Source organism: Saccopteryx bilineata, chromosome 2 (genome assembly GCF_036850765.1).
Source record: "Saccopteryx bilineata isolate mSacBil1 chromosome 2, mSacBil1_pri_phased_curated, whole genome shotgun sequence".
Lineage (NCBI taxonomy): Eukaryota > Metazoa > Chordata > Mammalia > Chiroptera > Emballonuridae > Saccopteryx > Saccopteryx bilineata.
In genome coordinates, this window is record NC_089491.1 from 6,523,699 (window position 1) to 6,546,221 (window position 22,523).

General features: G+C 55.7%; 1 protein-coding gene across 1 annotated transcript in view; it reads right to left on the bottom strand.

Moving 5' to 3' along the window:
- The window catches only part of PRRX2 (paired related homeobox 2), a 45,654-nt gene that overhangs the window by 1,337 nt on the left and 21,794 nt on the right, over positions 1-22,523 (bottom strand). Inside the window, exons 2-3 of the mRNA XM_066254625.1 lie at positions 1,087-1,274; positions 288-466 (exon numbers count right to left, since the gene is read on the bottom strand). Coding sequence (XP_066110722.1) covers positions 288-466; positions 1,087-1,274 — 367 coding nt within the window. The remainder of the gene's footprint in view (positions 1-287; positions 467-1,086; positions 1,275-22,523) is intronic.

Here is a 22,523-nt window from a genome sequence, read left to right on the forward strand (position 1 = left end):
GTGCACACGCACACTCTCGTGCACTCACAAGCACGTGCGCACACTCACAACCACGTATACACACTGATGTGGAAATGCACACACTCATGTGCATACATGCTCACACTCATGTAACACACACACGTACACCAACACCCACACGTGCACACTCAAGGATCCCAACATTCACACCGTTGCTCGGCTACCACTTGGTGGACCCCAGGTCTGAGGAGCTCCCGGGCCCTAACGTGCCCCAGGGGACCCCCTGGCCGCGGCCCCTCCTGAGCTGAGAGGGTTCCGGCTCTCACCTGTAGGGAGACGAGGCTGTCCAGGAGAGATAATCTGGGCTCAGGGCGGTGGGCCGGGGAGCCACGGGCTGCTCGACGGCGGCCTCCTGGCTGTAGGACTTGAGCAGCGAGGCGGAGCGGTTGGCTAGCATGGCCCGCTCGTTCCGGCGGAACTTGGCCCGGCGGTTCTGAAACCAGACCTGGGGGCGGGCGGAGGTGGTGAGCAGGGTGCAGAGGGCTGCGACGGGGACCAGCGTCCTTTGGGACGCAGTGTGTGCCTGCTCTGCCGACAGCCTGGACCAGCAGCTTCACCTGCCTGAGCCTCAGTATCCTCATCTGTCAGATGGGAGTGATAGATGGTGCCTCCCGCTGGGTACGCGTGCGGTGGAGAATGAGCACGTGAATGAGTGAAAGGATGAATAAATGTGCACTTAGCTCTGGTGAGGTCATCACGAGAGAGGGGCACACTGAGCGCGCGGCTCGGAGCTGGAACAGAGTGAACCCAGCACTTTAAAGTGGCTGTTATTTTACCAAAACCCTCTGTGGCAGGCACTGCACAAATACACAATATATTAATTCCTTTGGTTCTCAGAAGAACCCTATACAATAGACCAACGTGACCCTCATTTTACAGGGAGGCACCAAAGGCACAGAGAGGTTGAGTAACCTGCTCCAGGTCACACGGCTTGGATTTGAACCTCAACCCTCCTGGCCTCAGATGTTCCTGCTCTTAAGCACCTCACCTCTTTGGCAACTCCCTAACCCCGAGTGAATGGTGGCGGCACAGCCCTACGGAAGCCCAGGGATGGGCAGCGCTCACCTGGACGCGCGCCTCGCTGAGGTTGACGCGCCGGGCCAGCTCCTCGCGCACGAAGGCGTCGGGGTAGTGCGTGCGCTCAAACACGCGTTCCAGGGCCTGCAGTTGGCTGCTGTTGAACGTGGTGCGGTTCCGCCGCTGCTTCTTCTTCCGCTTGGTGGCGCCGCCGCGCCCAGGACTGGGACACTCACCTGCGGGGAAGGAGCCCCAAGGGTCAGCAGGGCAAAGAAAGGCCAGCGATGGGTGCCGGCAAGGCCTGCAGGCCACCGCTCCTGCACCTGGTGGCTCCAACAAAGTCACTCAGACACCTACTCAGCAGTTTGCACTGAACTCTTCACTTGGGTCTCCCTCTACAGATGGATGGTCCAGCCCCAAGAGCAGGAGCGCCCCACTTCACGCCTTTGTTGATTCATCCATTTGTTCATTCTTCCACACATATTCACTGAGCACCCTCTTCCTGGCAGGCTCAGTGCCAGGGCCCAGGAATAAAATGGGGAACAAAAGCAGCCAGGCCCCCTATCCTGTATCCCATGGAGCCCGGGGACAAGCACCTGCTGCCCCGAGGAACAAATGACCTGGCCAGGGAGGGTCCAGGAGACACCTGAGTGTCCTTAGCACCTGGTCCCTGCTCTCGGGTGTGGCTCAGTGGTAAGCCCTCTGTTGATATTTCTTGTTTGGTTACAATGGCACACAATAAACAGCAGTAAGCATCACAGTGCAAAGGGCCCACTACACGCAGGCTCTTCAGCACGCACAGATCACTGAGTGCACGTAGGAATCCTACACACAGGGCTGTTATCCCTGTCACTCCCAGGTACAGAGGGGAAGGAAGGAGGGTGTTCAGCTACTATTTCGACGTTTAAATTTTCCCCAGGGGCAGAAAAGCTGAACTTTCATCCCCCAGGGTCCAGCTCACTGCCCAGTCCTCCCCTGACCACCTGGGTCCACATGAACCCCCTACACACACACACGCGCGCGCACACACACACACACATACACACACTCCACTGTGCTCACCTGGCACTTAGAACCAGCCCAGCCCAGCTTAGCACTTTCTGGTGTATCTGATTTTCTTATTAAAAATGTATATTTTAATAACAAAGTAATGCCACAGCTTGTTACAGTAACAGATTCACACAACACAGAAGGGTATAAAGTAAGACCCAATACTTCCCTCATCCCACCTCCACTCCCTGCGCTTTACAAAATGTGCGTTTAAAACACGTACAAGGCCTGACCTGTGGTGGCGCAGTGGATAAAGCGTCGACCTGGAAATGCTGAGGTCGCCGGTTCGAAACCCTGGGCTTGCCTGGTCAAGGCACATATGGGAGTTGATGCTTCCAGCTCCTCCCCCCTATCTCTCCTCTCTGTCTCTCTCTGTCTCTCTCTCTCTCCTCTCTAAAATGAATAAATAAATAAAGAATAAAAAAAATGAATAAATAAATAAAAAATTAAAAAATAAAAAAGATAAAAAAAAAAAAAACAACAAAACTTTAAAACACGTACAAGCCTGAGATCACACGGAATACGCCGATGCTTCAACTGTCCCGTTTTTATTTAATAATACCCCAGATACCGATCCATTTGGGACAACAAACCTCATCCTCTCTCTTTGGACTGTTTCCCACACTCACGGTCTCCCCTTGTTCTCTCCCTCCACTTGTAGGGACCCAGGTTTTAAATCAGTTTGGCTGTTCCATGGACGGTTCTGCACTCACATTTTCCTACATAACGACGTGTCCCGGGGATCCCTCCATCCAGTGCACAGAAATCTGTCGGGTTCTTTTCACAGCCCCAGAGCACTCAGGTGTGTGACTTATGGTGGATCACCCACCTGAGTCCTAGTGACAGGCACTGGGAGTGTTTCTGATCTTTTGCAACCAAAAGGATGCCACAATGCATCTCCATGCAAAAATAGAAGGATGCTCTATTTTTGTCAGTGCGTATTTGGAACAGAGCCCTGGGAGTGGGGTTGCCAGGTAGGTGAGTACGATGCTAGATGTGGCCAAATTCCCCCGCGAGGCTTCCCACCAGCGGAGCAAGGAAGGGCTGTTTTGCCCAGTTTGGCCAACAGAGCATGTTGTCGACCTTGTGGACTTTAGTCCGTACCTGTATTTTTGTTTCTCTAGTGACCCATTCCCTTGTGTTTCCTACGTTCTTCACACAGGGCTGCCCATTTGCTCAGCTGAGCATGTGGAACATTCCAGGTCCTGCAGTGGACACCCCTTGATCCCTGCCTTCAAACAAACTTCCAGATTAGCTGGGTTTACTGTTACTGACCGGCTGATTCAATCTGAGGTCACACTGTTCCACGAGACTGGTTAGCGACTGCGGTGGGGGACCTTCAGGGGGTGTCAGGCAGGAACCAAGGAGGGCCCCCCGGGAAAAGAGGACCTTACAGCTGGGTCTGGACCAGCGGTTCTCAAGTGAGGGCAGCTGTGCCTTCCAGAGACATGTGGCGATGTCTGGGGACATTTTGGATGATCAGGACAAGGATGAAATGGCTACGGGCTGGGACGCTGCTGAGTCCCTTCAACACCCACAACAAGGAATTGTCTGGTTCACAATGTCCGCGGTGCTGCGGGCGAGGAACCCTGGTGTAGACACATCACCAGGAGTTTACGTTCGGCCTTTGCAGGAAGTTCGTACTTGCAAAACACATGGGACACACGTGGGGGTGGGCAGGCAGGGGTGGGGAGCACGGAGTGGCCCCACGCGAGCCAGCTCCCCTCCTGGACTGGCTCAATCCTCACTCCTCACCCCTCTCCTCCAAGGAAAGGCGAGGATGGACGAGAATGTCTGGTGCCAGTGAATGTTCCTCCGCGCCCCACCCCCTCGAGCGGGAAGAAACCTTAAACCAAAACAACAAGGGCCCCTGTGCTGAAAACCGGGCGGCGATCAATAGCCCGAGCAAGCGGGACAGAAGCTTCTGGAACACCAACCATTGCAGAGTGGACGTCCGCCCCTCTTCAGGCAGTGCTGCTTGGGCACACACCCAATGCAGGAGGCATTTCAGCCAAAAAAGGAGACTTTTTCAGGAAGTTTCTGAGCAATGCAAAAACGGAGGGCGTCTAAATGAAAACCATTTTGCAGCTCTCCCCCCGCCAAGTGGGCGCCGGAAGCAACAACCCCGCTCTTTGGCCAAACCGTGCAGTGACTTGGAGCCAAACCCTTCACACAAAAGCATCCACTGCAGACCCTTGCATCCTTGACACCAGCTGGCCTCCGCGGTGGCAGTGGCTGCGGACTCAGCCCTCCCCGGGTTCCCACCAAGGCACTCAACGAGAGTGGGTGTGGGCAGGCGTGGGGCCCAGCCAGCGCTCCACGTACTCCGTCCCACTGAATCGCCGCACCGCCCATTTCACACACAGGCAAACTGAGGCTCCGAGCGGCATGCCCAAGGTCCTGCCGCTGGGATTGGAGTGCATGTCTTGTGGAGGGCTTAGCTGGTGAGCCTGTCTCCGTGGGGGGTCTTCTCCCTTATCTACCTCGCCCCTTATCAGGCAAGGCGACACGGGGATCTGTCACACTCCCGGTCCCAGTTCTGGGAGACGTCATAGGGAGGGGTCTCCAGGTTCGGGTCATCTTGCCGGTGTGGAAATGCCTGAGCCTCCCATCCTAGTCTGTGGGAAGGATACACTGGTCACCGCTTTGTTCTAAAGGAAGACCCCAGCTCTGGGAGCTGGGAAGGACAGAAGCTTGCCCGAGGTCACATGAAGCCCCCATGAGGAGCTGAGTTTAACTCAGCGTCAAGAGCATAGCGCTTTCCCAATAGATGCTCGCTGCCCTTAGCATTATTGCTTGTGTGAAAGCCACTTGGTGCATGCAAACAAAGCTCTGCCTCGGTCACCCCGGCCCACGGTGGAAAAATGGTCTCAGTCCCTGCAGGGGGCAGAGAAGAGGCAGCCTGGGGTTGAGGTGACCCAGGACTCGAACCCAGAGTTCTGGACTCAGCCAGGGCTCCCGGGCAGGGCAGCCTCTGCTTCCCAGCAGATGTGCTGTTGCCGCAAGTGCCTGAATCACCTCCTGAGAAATGTACTGTGGTGGGCTGTTTATCTTAGTCCCCGCGGGGACTCCACGCTGGGGCTCAGAGCATCAACAAATACTGTCTCAGCCTCCGGGCCAGCGAGCTCTGGGGCCCACCCGGTCCAAGTCGGGCTGTGCTCAAAGTGTCCTTTCGTTCAATAAAAGTTTTGCTTTGCTCTGGGCCTAAAATTACAGCCCCAAACCACCTCCGTTGACCCTGGCTCCTCAGAGGCGTGTTCAGATGGGGGAGGCCTGCCCCGCCCTCTCCCCCTGACAACCAGAATCACTTCGTCCCCGATTCTATTACAATGGGGAAAAAAATGACTGGTGCGCTGTTCCCTGCCATTAAATTATTTCACACATACCATTTATTTGGCTGACTGCGGGCCAAAGACATTTAAAAACTCTGCTCTCAGCCAAATGATCAAGTGTTCCTGGCTCCTCTCCCCGGCACCCATGGTTTTTCTTATTCCGTGTAATTTAAGGGCCTAAATAGTCTGGAGGGAATTAACTGCAAATTCTTCCCAAGACAAATAAACCCAGCCTCTGCGTTCCTGCCTTTCTCAAGCTGTTGAGAGACACTCTCTATTTGTTTTTGCTTCAAATAGTCAGTTTGCGCCTGACCCCGGGGCCACAGCGAGCTCCAACCCAAATAAATAACTATTATTAATTAGCATTTATTCCGACCAAATCAGCAGCCTCCCCCTCCCCCTCCCCTCCAATGTGATCTCTGCCAACACGTTCGCAAAAATAAACAACGGGTCCCCAGGACCTTGATGTGGATTTAACAAATTAACACGGGGCCTTGGTCAAAGGAGCATCGAAGCTGCAGAGTATTTACAGACAGGAAAGTCTGAGGAAGGAAGTGGAGGTGGGGGGGGCGTGGAAAGGCCAGCAAAGCCTTCGCCTCCCCTCACACCCCCGCATCTCTCAGGGAGAGATTGGGGTTCCTCTGAGAGACCCCTGGGAAAAGGGGCTCAGGCAGGAATTCTGCAATGTGTGTCCTCAGCCACGGCCTGGGGCATTTCTGGGGACTGAAGTGCCACCAGGGGAGACTGAGAGGGAGCCTCTTACCTCATGTGAGGGGGGAGAGTGCTGCCTAGTGGTTAAGGCCCGGTGTAGGCAGAGGAGCAGCGGGAGACCACTTGCACCCCGCCCGGCCTCAGGGAACTCACTGAAAAATGGGAATTACAGAAACTACCTCATTTGACTCTCATAACCACCCTAGGTGGAGGGCTCTTAGCCCCATTTTACAGATGAGGAAACTAAGGCAATGGGGTTAAGCAACACACCAAAGCCACATGGCTAGGAAAGGCTGCAGCTGGGATTTGAACCGGTAGATCAGCAAGCACCCAGGCTCTTAAGGACTGAGGCCCATGCAGCAGCCCTAAGGGCGCCCCAAGCTGGTCCTCGTGCATGAGGCGCTGAGCATCTCTCCTGGGCCCTAGGGTATACAGGACCTCCAAGAGGAGCATTTCTGGAGCTGGGGTATGTGCTGGAGTTCCCAGCTATGCAGGCCAGGGGGCTTCCTGGAGGTGGCAGTGTACAGACTGCCCAGCCTGTGAGACCCATGAGGGCAGGACAAAGGTCTGGCCAGCAACGGAGTCAGGTCAACAATATTTAAAGAAAGAAAGGAAGAGCAGACTGAAAGGAGGAGGAAGGACAAGAAATACAGTCCTAGCAGCCTCTAGAGAAGGGAGCCCAGGCTGCCAGGGCTTCCCCCGAAGGCCAGCCCCACCCACCCCAGCCAGAATCCCATGCAAGGGGCTCAAGAGCTGGTTTAATCTCCAGCCAAGCTGGCCTCAGTCCCGGACACTCGGAGACCAGGGACGAGGCGCAGGGGCGGGCTCGGTTCCTCTGGTGAGATCGCGCAGGCAGGCTTCCCGCTGCACCTCCCAGGAGGCCCCCGGCAACCTTGGGAGGAGCAGGCAGGGCCGTCTCTGCCTTACACAGAAGACAGGGAGGCCTGAGCGGGCCCAGGACCTACCCAGGGTCACAGAGTGGGTGACAGCCCTTCTGCCTGCAAACCGAAGGCCCTTTCTTTCCTTGCCACACCCTTGATAGCCACTTGCCAGAGATAATGGAGGGAGGAGGTGGCCCTGGCCCCCGGTCCAGCCCTGGGCAAATCATTGGTGACCACGACAGAAGGATGGAGCCCTTTTCTTGACGGCCTTTCTGGCTCTATCCGTTGGATGGAGCCTGCCAGGCCACCTGGGTCACCCCAGTAGGCAGAAGCAGGACTGGGGTTCTCAAGCCATCTCAGGACTGCTGTCCAGGTTCACGGCCTCCCTGAAGTCAGTGCCCACACCGAACATACACACCTTCTCCCTCGTGGACCCTGCTCACACCATTCCTGGGCTTGCAACTGCTCTTCCTCCCTGGCTCACCTTCAGGTCTCAGCGGATACACCTCTCCTCCAGGAAGCCTTCCTGGACCCCCTAGAGCTCTGTCACTGTATAGACTAAGTGTGGGGTCATTCATCAGTCAAGAAACTGGAACTTACTGTTTCCCCTCTCTCTGCGACCCATCGCAGGGTCTGACCCAAGGTAAACTCTTCACAGTGAGTAAGTGAGTGAGTGAGTGAGTGAATGAATGAATTAATGAACGGACGAACGAACAAGGAGGTATCGAAAGGGTGTGGAGAGACGTCAGAGCCTGCCTTCTGTCCTGGGCCGTCTCCAGGGGCCAGGGTCCTCCTTACAGAGCTATAAAGGCCCAGCCAGTGCTGAGTCACGTGAGATCATGTCCCCAGGGCAGGAGCAAGGGGGCTCAGCCACTGCCAGGCACTGTCCCCTCCTCCTTCCAAGGATGTTTCACCTCATTAATTCTGAACAAAACCCAAGGTGCTGACACATTTTTATAGCTACCAGTCTGGAGCAGGAGCAGACACCTCAGGAAGGAAGGTGAGGAGGGATGTGACAGTGCGGCCCGAGGGGTCAGAGAGGCTCGTGGGAGGCCCCATCCATGCCCCATGGCCTCACAAGCCTCAGTGCAGCATGTAAGGAGCTGAAGTCATGGGCTACCCCACCGTGGGACTACCATACCCCCACCCCTTCCCAGCCCCGAGGCCAGTGACTAAGGTTTCTACAGGAAGGTCTCAGCAGGCCTGAGCTGAGTCTGGAGTCTGGAGTCTAGAGCAGGCTGGGAAGGTTCCTGCATGGCCCTTAGAAACCTCACAGAGCCCTGGAGGCATCTATAATGTATCTGGGTCTCTTTGGGGTCCTCAGCCTCTTCCTTCCAAAGAACATGGCATGCTGCATGCATCCATGTGGCCACTGCACTCCCTAGCAGAGGGACCAGTGGGCCAGAGGGATGTACCTCACCTGACAGCATGAGCTCCTACCCACCTCAGGGCCTTTGCACATGCTGTTCCTTCTGCCTGGAGCACCGCACCCCTTTTGCCTGGTGAATGCTTACCCAGCCTTTAGTCTGAGCCTGAATTTTCTGCCCTGAGAGGACTTTCCAGCCCCCAGACCAGGATGGGTGCCCTTGCAATAGTATCCCTCGCTCCTGTCCTGTCCTGCACATCTGTAACTAAGTCATTCTTCTTCTGTTTTGGTTACCTGCTTCCTGCCTGTCTCTTCTATTCAAGTCTAAACACCAGGAAGGTGGGGACTGGGTTTGCCTTATCACTGTTGCATCTCCAGGGCTGAACTAGAAGTTTGGTTTCAAAAAATATTTCTGAATGAATGATTACAGGAAAGAAGGAATGCCTCATCTCACAAAAAGATGTGAAGTCTCAACTCGACCCTCACCAGGTCCAGACAATGATTTCTTCTTACACGGGACACCCAACGCACAGACAGCTAAAGAGAAAAGAGCTAAATCAGATATCATCAACACTAACAAGTTTTGTGAACACCATGAAGAAAGTGACAAGACAGCCCACAGGATGGGAAAAGTATCTCTAAATCACCTGTTTGATAAGGTGCTTATATACAGTAAGCGAAGAACTCTTAGAATTCCACAATAAAAAGGTCAAATAATGCAATTTAACCATGAGCAAAGGATCGGCAGACCTTTCTCCAAAGAAAGTATATACAAATGACCAATAAGCATACAAAAAGATGCCCAACGTCATTAGCTAGCGGGGAAGTGCAAATCCAAACCCCGTGAGATACCACTTCACACCCGCGAGGGTGGCTGGAATCAGAAGTCAGATAAGCACGAATGAACGTTGGCAAGCACGCGAGACAGCGGAGCCCTCCTGCGCTGCCGGTGGGATGTAAAGCAGTACAACCTCTTCGGAAAACAGGCTGGCAGTTCCTCAAACGTTAAAGATAGAGTTATCACACGACCCAGCCGTTCCGCTCCCGGGTGTGCACCCAAGACAAATGATAACATACGTGCACACAAAAACTCGTATACAAATGTTCGCAGCAGCGTTATTAATAATTGCCCAAAAAGTGCAAACAACCCCAGTGCCCGTCCACTGGTGAGTAATCACAGTATCGTATATCCATATCGTGGAATATTACTCAATGATAAAAAGGAATTCAGCGCCGACCCGTGTGACAACGGACGCGGGTGGACCTTGAAAGCATCCGGCTGAGTGAAAGAAGTCAGTGCGGCTCACAGAGGCCCACCTGCTGTGTGATCCCATTTACATGAAGTGTCCGGAATGGGCAAACCCATAGAGACAGGCAGGAGAAGGGTGGTTGCTAGGGGCTCAGAGGTTCAGGGAGGGTCCGGGGGGGGGGGGGGGGGGGTGACGGCGAAAGGGCGCAGGGCTCCTCTGTGGGGGCGATGGACATGTTCTAACACTCGGGGGCGACGAGTGTGCTAAAAGGCATTAAGTTGTACACTTGAAGTGCGTGGATTGAATGGTATATGAATTATAGCTCAATAATGTTGTTATTAAAATAAAAAAAAAAACAGAAAAGGGAGAGAGGTGAGAGAGAGACGTGGGGATTGGCAGAGAGTGACAAAAAAAAAGGAGATTCCCCTGGATGCTTGAGTGGACACAGGGAGTGGGAGACAGTGGCCAAGGCCCAGATAGCGGCTCAGCCCTGCTGGGGAGCCGCAGACCTGCTCAGGGTGGGGGGCTGGGGGCCGCCCTCAGTGAGAGAGCAGCTGGGAGTTGGGGAAAGCCAGAGGGCGGGAAGGGTGAGGCTCTACCTTCTGAGGTCCAGGAGCCTTTGAAAAATGGGATCATTGGGCCCAAAGGAAGAGCGGGGACAAAGCTATTGGATGGAGAACATGTGAGTCCTACTCTCAGGGGCAGAAAAGGACCAGGTGGTCAAAGCCTGACACAATGGACAATCTCAAAGTCCCTGGGACTCTGGAAGCTCCCAGCCTCCTTAGGGGCTTGGCTGCTTTCTGCCTCAGAGCTCCGAAGAGCCAGGGGTTCCAACTCCCAGGCGAACCTGGCCGTGTCTGTGCTCAGCCTAGTTTGCTCTGCTCTGCGGCCCCACATCCAAGCTCCAGAGAGTGGGGGCACTGGAGGCGTGGGGTGCAGGCGGGGTGGGGGTCGGGAGGCACCGAGGAGGCTGACAGCAGCTCTCTGCTCAAAATTTCGTCTAAGAAGGTGGTTAGCGTCTGGTTTTAATCTAAGGTTGGTGGCCAAATGCCAAATTTATTGTAAAACTTACATTTGAATAAGGGGCTGGTATCTGGAGGGAGCTGCCCTCGTTAACCATTTCCAGACCAGGGTGGAGTTGCTGCTCAGGGCTCGGTGTTGGGTTTCCTCTCCCAGTTTAGAGCTGCCCACTGCCAGCACCTGCGTGTCAGGGCTCGAGGCTGGGGACAGAGATGTTGCGATTTCTTGTGGCTCGGTTCTGAAACCAACCTGCCAACAGCCCTGGGGCTTCAAGCCCTGTATCTGTATCTTCTCAAGGACTCAGACCCTTGAGAAGGGGACCTTACAGGTCATCTGTCAGAGCCCCTTCTTTTTGCAGATGGGGAAACTGAGGCACAGTGAGGAGCAGTGACTTGGCCAAGGACTCACAGCAGAGGGCCCCCAGTTCCGTCCACCGAGATCTGAGTCCTGAGAACACACGTTTTCCTCCGGCCCTGCTCCCTCTCTCTTCCCTCGGGTGGGGGGTGTGGATAGGGGAGCATGTCCCCGGCACAGCAATTGGACATAATTGAGGGGGGGACAGCTAGCTGACCACCCAGAGAGCCAGTGACCCCTTGAGTAATCTGAGAAATTCTAGGAACCCTTCCCCAGAAAAAAGTCAGCTTGATGGAGAGTCATGCTTTTTTGCCCCGGAAAAATCCATCCCTCTGCCCAGTTCCACCTTGTGGTTCTGTCTTGGGCCCCAGTCCCCCAGAAAGCAGCCAAGACAAAGGGAGTGCCCACTGGCCTCTCCTCTGAGGTTGGCAGGACCTCCCGTGACCTTGGCTCTGGATGGTGCTGCACTCCCAAAGAGGCTGCTGCCCTTTAAAGCGTCGCCGGAGGTTTTTATGACCCACTTGTGAGCTCCAAGTATGCTGGAAAATGTGAGTGCGAGGCTCGGCTCAGTGAAGCTGCCGGGCTGTCCTGACTGAGTGTTCTTGCTCCTCTCCTGACCGCAGCTCGGGCCTGTGGTGGTGAGGGACAAGGGCTCCTCCTTCCCCACTCTTTTTCTTTGCTTCAATTTACTAAACTTTTATTATGCGCCTGGCACTGAGTTATAAAGCCCTGCCTTCTAAAATGCAGGAGGTACTGTTATTAAGCTTTATTCTCAGCTGGGGACAGTGAAGTTCAGAGAGGTGAGGTAACTGACTCAGGTCACACAGCCAGGCAGTAAGGAGGCAGGGATTTATGTCCCAGCCTGTCTGTCCCCAAAGTGGCTGATCTCTGGAGGAAAGTGGCCCTTGTTAACCATTTCCAGACCAAGGTGAAGTTGCAGTGAAGGACCAGGGTGGGGTTTCCTCTCTCCTTTAAGAGCTCCTGGGCCTCTGGAAGCCCCTGTGGACGACGCCCACCCATGAAGTCAGAGTGAGTGCTGGCATCCAGGGGCACAGACTGCTCCCGCTTCGTGTGGCTTAGCTGACCACTCTTCTCGTCTTAAACAAACCCGAGAGCTCTGCCCACACCCACACACCAGGCTCAGGGGTCCTGATGTCCTCAAGTCTGATGGTTCCCTGCCTCACCAACAGGGTGCACACTCCGAGCCCAAGCATGGAGCCACCTGCGGCACCCCCCAGCAACCCCCTCAAACAACCTGCCAACCCTGACTCTAAAATTCTCTCCATTACAGTGAGCCGTAATCCTTCTCCCTGGGGGTCCCCAATTGTCCTGGTTGATACTTTGAGGGGCAGCACACAGGGACTCTTCCCAGGACAACCTTGCTAATATTTAAAAGCAGCTTTTTAAACACCTTTAGCTGCGATTCTGGGAACCTGCCCCGCCCCCCTGGCTACCCCGTGAACCCTGGAGGAACCGGTGACCGCGGGTCTTCTAGATTATCAAAGGGGTGTCCACTGACCACGTCCTTTGGAACTCCCCGGGAAGCTTGCTAAAAAGAGATGTTCTGATGTCCTGAATGTGCCTGGGGGGGTCTGTCCTTCATCACAGACGTTGCAGGAGGAGCTGGGTGGATCAGACAGGAAGCCCTGCCACAGTCACGGACTGAACTCGCCTCTTTATTCTCAGCACCTGGCACAAGGTCTGGCACATAGTAGATGCTCAGTAAATACTGAGTGAATAAATATCCGAATGAATGACTGGAATTTGGGTCCCAATGGGGAGCTATTCCCAATCTGTCTAGACTTCACACCCAAACATGTGAAGACTTTTATGCACTCTCAATTGGTGTGAACTATTAAAAGCTGTCCACTTTCCTGACCCTCCCATCTGCGGAAATGAATTTCTTTATTGTTTGTTGTTGTTGTTTTTTTTTTTTTTTTTTTTTAATTTAGGAACCAGAGCATGGGCCAGAGAAACCCTCTCCCAAAGGGAAAGGCTTCCACCTGGCTGTGCCAGTGCTCAGGGCTAGAGGAACAGGATCTCACTTCCTGCAGGGAAGGGGGAAGAGAGAAGGCCCCGGCATGGGTCCGCGGAACCTGCCACGGAGGGGAGGGTGGCCAGGCTGGACTGGGCCAGGCAGCTGGCTCTCCGGACGCCCTTTCCCTGGACCCTCTCTCTGCCTCCTAAAGGTCTAAAACGAACTGCCTTGTTCTTTGATCCTCCAAACGCAAAGAGGATTTGATCTCAAGCCCAAGGTTTGGTCTCCGGGCGGCTGGGTAGGACTCTCACTTCCGGGCTGTGACCTTCAGCCTATCACTGCTCCCCTCTGGGCCTCTCTGTTTCTTCAGGAAGCGGGCATGTGATGGTTCCAACAAGATGACAGTGACGCAGGAGGGAGCAGCCACCACAGCAGTGATACACGGCCAAAGCTCTGGCAGCCCAGGTCTCAGCCCTCCCCGCCCTGGCCTAAGCCCTGGAGACAGTGCTGCCTTCCCCACCCCACGGGCACCTGAGAGGACTCACCCTCCAGAACTGGTGTTTAAGGAACTGACATCCCTTGACCCCATTTCCGGAACAGGTAGGGCTGCAAGGACGGGGAAAATCCACTCTTTCCACATATCGTCAAAGGTTTTCTATGGAACACTCTTTGGGAAAGCATGGGAGAGGGCTGTACACCAAAGGCCCGCCCAATCCCAAAGGCCCTGGAGCCTCACCATGGCCCTGTCCTAGGGCCTGCATCCTACCCCTCCTCTCTGCTCTTAATGCCACCTCCATCTAAGTGGGACAAAGTATTTCCTCCCCACCTTCCTCAAGTCCCCTGCTGAGGGTGGTCCCGCGGGGCACCCGCGTCCCTGCGGCCAGACAACCAGACAACGGCGCTTCCAGGACCCGCCCTCCTCACTTTACAGGCCCCAGAGGAAGTCTGGAGAGGGAAGCAGCTGGTTCAAGGTGGTTGGGGGTGGGCGCGGTCCGGCCTGTGGTTGAAGCGTGTTTGGTGCCAAGCAGGGACGGTCCTCAGTACAATCCATGTATTTCTCCGGTGGGTAAAAGCCCCCTTCCGAATCCCAAGGTTTCCAAGCCGCCAACCACTACATTTCCTTCGCCCTATTTCCTACATCCCTTCCCCCGTTTTGGCATTTCTCAGTATGGCCAAAACTCTTCATCTTAGGGGAAGCTCTGACTCAGAAATTTAAAAAAAAATCCTACACACAAACTTAAGAAAACAAACTGGGGTGGGGGTGGGGGGTAGGAGATGCGGGAAGAGTCCCTAGCCCTTGTGTGGGGGTGTTGGGGAGGCTGGGCTTTCTGGGAGGCATTCTCTCCCGCGGGACAGGGCCAGAGGGCGTGGCAGGCACCACCCGGGGAGCCCAGCGTGCCGGGGGTCAATTTCCCATCTGGACCAGATTCTGTTAGAGCGCGGCTGGTGGGTGGGGGCAGGGGTCTCTATTACGCACACGCGGGTCTGGGGTCGACCCCGAAACCCAGGGGGTGCCCGGCGCGCCAGCCACCGCCTACCCCGCCCGGCCATGTGCGCGCCAGCCCGTGCGTGCGAGCGCGCCGCGCCGGTGGCGGCCAGAGCGGCGCCGCGGCACATCTGGTTCCAGGCGAGCCCCTGGCGCCTGCCTCGCCGCAGACCCGCGGCCCAGACACACAGACGTTAATAGATCGGCGCGCCCAGCCCCGCGCGGCCCGCGCCCGCCGCCGCCCAGGGTGAGTGCGGGGTGGGAGAGGCGCGCAGGGTTGGGCGCGCGCGAGGAGGGGGCGTGAGGCGCAGCGCTCGCCCTCCTCCTCCTCCACTTCCTGCCTCCTGTCTGCCCTCCAACTGGAACACCTCCCTCTCCACCCCGCTACCCAGTCCCCGCTACGACGGGATTGCAGCTGAGACTGCCCCTTCTCATCCTGGGAAACCAAGTTCAGGGAAATCCAAACACAGTTAATAAGAGGAGGTTCCCACGTGCCCGGCGCGTCCTGAGGGCCGAAAGTTGGGCTAGGCGTGCCACTTGTGCTTCACACTTTATCACCCTAGGAGTCAGGTAGGTATGCTGCTACTATTCCTCACCCCCATTTCATGTTCGGGGAAACTGAGGCTGGAGAGGCACTGACCCAAGGACACAGAGAGAAGGACGCAGAGCTGGGCTGTTGGACTCCAGCCCCCAGGCAGATGTGCCCCCCTCCTCAACTCCTAACACACACACCTGGAACCCACGGTCACCCTGCATTGGCCCTAACACTCGCCTTCATCTAGGTGGGCCTCCTCCCCCTCTCTTCAGCTGCACCCTGTTCCCCTAGCTGGGGTCCTTTCACCCAAGCGCCAGGGGGCAGTGAGGCTCTGCCGCGACGCTCCAGGAATATGGGGGCATCCTTGCCCTTGACAAGGTTTTAGCACTGCTGCAGATACAGACTGTTCCCCAAAACAAACCTTGAACCTGGAGAGTGTATGCTGGGCCCACTCTTGCTCTGAGGGAAATGCTGGGCTTTGGAAGCTCCTCTCTGCTTTGCAAGCATACAGGGGGAGGCAGCTGGGACCCTTAGGAACGGCCTCCTGCTAGAACTAAGGTTCTTCCGTCTGAGTGGCCTAAAAGTGGGTCGGGTCGGTTTTGTCTTTCTGCCTCTCACCCTCTGTTGCTCCCTCCCTCCCTTCCCCTATTTATGTATTTATTTATCTATATTCTGGCCTTTAGCTTAGCCCCTATGGGCTGAGCATGTGTGCTTGCAAATTATTCTCCAGGTCAAGTTTTCGCTTTCCCCCTCCTCAGAGGAGACTTTATAAGGAAACGGGCCCACATCAAAGTGCCACACTCACCCTTAAACTGGAGGAAGAGCTTTTTTTTTTTCTGAGCTGCTTACATGATGGAGAAGGAATCTGTTTAGAACTTTCCCATTAATACCCCCTGAATTCACTTGGGGGGCTTATTAACTCTGGCTGTCAGAAATTCTGGGTTTTAGAACAAAACCACACTTTTTAAAAGTTCCCAGCCTGAAGGTAATAAGCTCCGTAAGGGCCTGGGTGAGCGTGGCCAGGTCCTGAAACCCACAGGCAGCCTCTTCCCTCCAGCGGCACCCACATTAAAGGGTCCCGGCTGCTGGGGCCCCTGTTCCCCCACCTCCCGACACACACACATGCAGGGTCTGGGGGAAGGGCACTGTGGGCAGGAAGGGGAGACCCCCAGCACACTGGGGGCTCCGAACCTAGCTCTCGACAACCCCCAGGGTAAGACTGGAGGAGTGGAGGCCAGGCCACTGCCTGGGACTAACCAACACAGGTTCTGAGTGCACTAACCAGACCGAACAAGCCAACTGGTCAAGTGCAGCCTGGAGCAAGCGCAGTGAATCTGGAGGGGAGCCGGTCCTCCAGGCGTCTGCCCCTTCTGCCTCCGGTCGCACCACAAAGGCAGTTAGTTTCTCTTGGTACAGAGAGCAACCTTGTGGCGATGTCTGGTCCCCTTGACTTTCCTTTTGTCCCACAGCTTCCCCTGGCTCCCCTTTAGTCAGAAAGTTCTGGAGGGGTGTTGATTGCAGACACCCTGCCCACACTTCAGGGCCCGGGGTAGGGTGGTGTCCTAGACCCGCCAGAACAACCCCCATCCCCATGAGGTCCTGGCTTCGGCCAGGCCTGGCCACTCATTGTGCGGGGCGGAGCTTCTCCCTGGTTTGCCAGGTAACCCGAAAAGATTGGCCGTGGGTGCTGGGGCCCTGCCCCTAGACTCTCCGAGTGGCCTGTCGCATGCCCCATTCTTCTGTGTGGTGGTCCCATTTCATCTGGATGCTGCCGATGGCTGGGGAGGCGCTCGGGAGGGAAGGGGTACGGCGCCTCCCAGGCCAGAGGCCCGCCCAGGCCGTGAAACCACCAGGGCCATGTGCAGACACCGTAGTTGGCATCGTGACTCTGAAAGGGGCTCCCCCAGCTGTCCTCCATGGAGCCCCCAACGTGCCAGGCACCTTGCACGTGGAAGGTGCAACCTCACACCTGCAACCCTAGGAAGCAGATATTATCAACCCATCATACAGTTGAGGAAAGAGGATCTGAGAGGTCTAGTAACTTCCCTAAGACCACACAGCCTGTGAGTGGAAGGATGGGACTCACCCGCACTGTGATGCACCAGACTCCAGCACCAAAGCTCCTAACCACTGAACAACACTCCCTTCCTACTGAGCATGGGCGAGTCTGCGCTCCCCTCTTCCCCAGGCAGCAGCCTGCATGGGAGTCCGGGTTGTGGGGGGCTTTCGGTGCGCTCAGACCAGGGCTGGCTCCCGGCCTCGTCCCTCCCGCACTTCCAACCGCCTGGCAGTAGCACCTGGAACAGTGCTAAGGAGGCCACTGAGCAGCCTCGGTCCATTAGTTCTGGGCGCCATGGGCTCAGGAAGGGGGTTCTGACCAGGAGGCAAAGTAGTTGTCAATCCCGAGCCGGGTTCTGTAGCTACAGGGAGGAGGACGACTCTCTCTAGGGCACAGGGGGAGTGCCAGACAAAGCCAGAGAGAGGACGTGGGCTTCGCTGCCGCTCTGAGCTCTCTCCTCCCACACCGCAGCACGGACACGTTCGCAGGGGGCTCCACACAGGTCCCGTGGGTACATTCAGAGAGAGCCGTGCTCAGCCGCGACTCCTTTAAGCACATAAGTGAGCAGCAGTCTGTTGTTTCCAGGACACGAACCCCTCCCTGTCCAGGGCCTCAGCGGTGGTCAAAGAAATGCTCCAGCCTCCATATTCACCACTGGGGCAAGATTCCACTTCCTGTGCAGAAATACCACCTTGCCAGGTAATGCTGGTGGGGCAAGTTTAGCTCCGAGAGAACGACTGTTTTTTAAGACTATTCTACAGTGAGAAAATTTTTGTAAAAATTTAATTACAAACAACTTGATTTTAAAAAATGGGCCACCTCATCAAAGAAGATGTACAGATGGTCAAGAAGCACATGCAAAGACACTCCACATCCCGTGTCATCAGGCAAACGCACATCAGCACAACGGGAAGACGGGTGCCGCTGCACACCGACGGGAAAGGCTGGCACCCAGACCCCCGGCGGCACCAGAGGCTGGCCAGGACGCGGGGTAACAGGAACTCTTCCTCACCCATTGCTGGTGGGTGCGCGAAGTGGTCCAGCCACTTTGGAAAATGGTCCGGAGATTTCTTACAAAACTAAACCCAGCTCTTACCGGAAACCACACGCCTTGGTGTTGACTCAAGGGAGATGAAAACTTAACGTTCACCCAAAAAGTCGCACGTGGGTGTTCATAGCCGCTTCACTCATAACGGCCCAAACTCGGAAGCTACCACGCTGTCCTGCAGTGGGTGATGGGTAAGTGAACTGTGGCCCATCCAGACAGTAGTAGAATATTATTCAACAATTAGAAAAAGTAAGCTTTTATAAAGCCACGAAAAACCACGGAGGAACTTGGAATGCACATTACTCAGCGAAGGAAGCCAATCTGAAGAGGCTGCGTGCTGATGACCCAACGTTCTGGAAAAGGCAGAACTACACGGACAGTGAAGGGTCAGTGGCTGCCCGGGTGGGGGAGGGGCGAGCGGGCAGAGCGCAGAGGCGTCTTCCCACAGCGGAACTATTCTGGATGACGCTGTCATTAAATATTTGTCCGAACCCTACGGACTTTGGGTGACTTTGAGTGACAGTGGTGTAGCCATTAGGCTCATGGATTGTAACAAGCGTAAAGTTCTGGGCAGGGTGCTGACGGCAGGGAGCCTGTGCGTGCCTGCGGGGGAGGGGGGCCTGTGCGTGCCTGCGGGGGAGGGGGGCCTGTGCGTGCCTGCGGGGGAGGGGGGCCTGTGCGTGCCTGCGGGGGAGGGGGGCCTGTGCACTCAGTGTCACTGTGAACCTGTTTCTCCGAAAAGCATTTATTTAAAAGAGAGAAAAATTAAAAATTAAATTCTAGCCTGTGATGTGCTAGTAACTGTTGAACAACCAGTTCTCTGCAAGGAGGGACCCTTAGTTTATAATGTTTTCCAATGTCTGGGTGTAAATACACATTTCCATCAAGGCCAATTTCTAACTACAGTGAAACATTAACAAAGGCAAAATTGGAGCCTGACAGAGCGGTGGCGCAGTGGATAGAGCGTTGGACTGGGATGCGGAGGACCCAGGTTCAAGACCCCGAGGTCACCGGCTTGAGCGCAGGCTCATCTGGTTTGAGCAAAGCTCACCAGCTTGGACCCAAGGTTGCTGGCTTGAGCAAGGGATCACTCACTCTGCTGTAGCCCCCCGGTCGAGGCACATATGAGAAAGCAATCAGTGAACAACTAAGATGCCACAACGAAGAACTGATGCTTCTCTTCTCATCTCTCTCCTTTCCTCTCTCTCTCTCTCTCTCTCTCTCTCTCTGTGTGCTAATAATAAAAAGGCGGAATTAGGAAGAGATGCGAAGCCCACCAGCATGCAGTACCTCCACCGTCCAGATGCCTTAGACACAAAAGAACATAAATTACAGTAAAATGTAATCAGATGACTAGAAAGAAGTGGATTTTGAGATTATATTACCTTTGTTTTAAATTTTTTTATTGATTGATATGGGGTGGAGGGGGAGAGACAGGGCAAAAGAGAAACATCGATTTCTTGTTCCACTTAAACCTTTGTTTTAAATGTAATTAGTGTAATTGTAAGTTTATATAATTTAACTTTCGAGAGCATCTGTATTTCACAACCAGCTTTCAAAATTCTGCAAACGGTCGGCTGTCACGAGCCACAGGAGCTGGGGCCAGGACAGCGCTACCACTTCTGGCCCAGCTCAGGGAGGTAGACTCAGTTTTGCCTGTTTCTTCTCTCCCTCCCCACATGCAGGTGTCCAGCCCATGTTAGTCGTGGAAAGCAGGTCCTTCAGTGATGGGGACAGACGTGTCTGTCCCAAGACCAGCAGTCCCCGCCCTTGAGAGGGTTCGTCCAGACCCTGGGTCCCGCCAACCTGTCATCCTTCCCAGCAATGCATTTTTTTAAATGTTTATTTTATTGATTTTAGAGAGAGGATGGAAGAGAGAGAGAGAGAGAGAGAAACATCGGTTTGTTCCTGAAGGTGCCCCAACCTGGGATCGAACCGGCAACCTCTGCGCTTCGAGATGATGCTCCCACTAACTGAGCTATCGGGCCAGGGCCTCCCAGCAATTTGATGCAACATGTGTGTCTAAAAACATCACCTGCTCTGAGCCCCGGGGGGCCTTTCTAAAGTGAGTTGTTACCCTCAAGAGTGTGCCGGAGGGCCGAAAAGTCCCGCCAGAGAAAACTCAGGTCCACAGGTTCCACACCCACTACCAGGGAAAGGGCAGTGCCCCCCCCAAACAAGAGGCCCAGGGGAGAGGAGGGTGGCTGAGGAAGGTGGGGGGGAGGCAGCACCGTGGAACGGGCCCAAGCTCTCCTGTTCCGTGCACTCACTGGGGAGGGGGGGGGAGAGGGGGAACTTTTAAGAACAAGATGCAAAATAATAATAATAAAAATAAAAATAAGATGGCCATCCCCGTCCACGCTCAAGCGTGTGACTCGACAGGTGTGGTGTGGAGCCTGGCCATCTGCATGCACTGAGGTAGTGCTGTTATTGGATAGCCGGTTGAGAACCGCTCAGTGACAAGGCCGAGTGCAGGGTCTTTGTGATCAGACTGGCCTAGAGCCATGACTACAGGCCACTTACCCTAAATGAATCTCAATTTCCTCATCTGCAAAGTGGAGCTCCACTGACAGGGCAGTCACAGGCGATAGCTCAGGTGAGCAAGCACAGTGACCGGGGCGGGGCAGTGGGCATGGTGATGAAGTCTGTAACCGTGAGGGGCACAGGGCGGGCAGTGGGCATGGTGATGAAGTCTGTAACCGTGAGGGGCACAGGGCGGGCAGTGGGCATGGTGACGAAGTCTGTAACCGTGAGGAGCACAGGGTGGGCAGTGGGCACGGTGACGAAGTCTGTAACCGTGAGGGGCACAGGGTGGGCAGTGGGCATGGTGACGAAGTCTGTAACCGTGAGGGGCACAGGGTGGGCAGTGGGCATGGTGACGAAGTCTGTAACCGCGAGGGGCACAGGGTGGGCAGTGGGCACGGTGACGAAGTCTGTAACCGTGAGGGGCACAGGGCGGGCAGTGGGCATGGTGACGAAGTCTGTAACCGTGAGGGGCACAGGGCGGGGCAGTGGGCACGGTGACGAAGTCTGTAACCGCGAGGGGCACGGGGCGGGGCAGTGGGCATGGTGACGAAGTCTGTAACCGTGAGGGGCACGGGGCGGGGCAGTGGGCATGGTGACAAAGTCTGTAACCGTGAGGGGCACGGGGCGGGGCAGTGGGCATGGTGACGAAGTCTGTAACCGTGAGGGGCACAGGGTGGGCAGTGGGCATGGTGACGAAGTCTGTAACCGCGAGGGGCACAGGGTGGGCAGTGGGCATGGTGACGAAGTCTGTAACCGTGAGGGGCACGGGGCGGGGCAGTGGGCATGGTGACGAAGTCTGTAACCGCGAGGGGCACAGGGTGGGCAGTGGGCATGGTGACGAAGTCTGTAACCGTGAGGAGCACAGGGTGGGCAGTGGGCAGTGGGCATGGTGACAAAGTCTGTAACCGTGAGGGGCACAGGGCGGGGCAGTGGGCATGGTGACGAAGTCTGTAACCGTGAGGGGCACAGGGCGGGGCAGTGGGCATGGTGACGAAGTCTGTAACCGTGAGGGGCACAGGGCGGGGCAGTGGGCACGGTGACGAAGTCTGTAACCGTGAGGAGCACAGGGTGGGCAGTGGGCAGTGGGTACGGTGACGAAGTCTGTAACCGTGAGGGGCACAGGGTGGGCAGTGGGCATGGTGACGAAGTCTGTAACTGCAAGGGGCACAGGGTGGGCAGTAGGCATGGTGACGAAGTCTGTAACCGTGAGGGGCACAGGGCGGGGCAGTGGGCACGGTGACGAAGTCTGTAACCGCGAGGGGCACAGGGTGGGCAGTGGGCATGGTGACGAAGTCTGTAACCGTGAGGGGCACAGGGTGGGCAGTGGGCATGGTGACGAAGTCTGTAACCGCGAGGGGCACAGGGTGGGCAGTGGGCATGGTGACGAAGTCTGTAACCGCGAGGGGCACAGGGTGGGCAGTGGGCATGGTGACGAAGTCTGTAACCGTGAGGGGCAGTTCCTATGCCCAGGGCCCTAAGCTGAATGCACCACCCTGGCAGATAAACCGAGTTGTTTATTCCCCTTTGACAGATGAGGAAACCAAGGCTCAGGGAGACCGAGGACGTCCCCAAGATTATCCAGCTAGCCAGCGGTGCCAGCAGAAATCAGACAGGAGCAGGCAGGCTTATTGTTAAAGACCTGAGCGCTCTGGGGGCTCGGAGAAAGGCCGGGGTGGGCGTGGGGACAGGGCAGGGGAGCTTGAAAGAGGAGAGATTTGGAGAGGAAGTGAGAATGTGTTGAGGGGCACAGGAGGGTCTCCCTGTGCCATGGGACCAGCACCCCTAAGCCATGGGCCTCTTGGGAACCAACAACATGGAACATTCCTGGCCTTGTGTATCACATCGCCTTCTTTGGGAGACCCTCAGGGCTCATAACTTCTGGGGAGTCT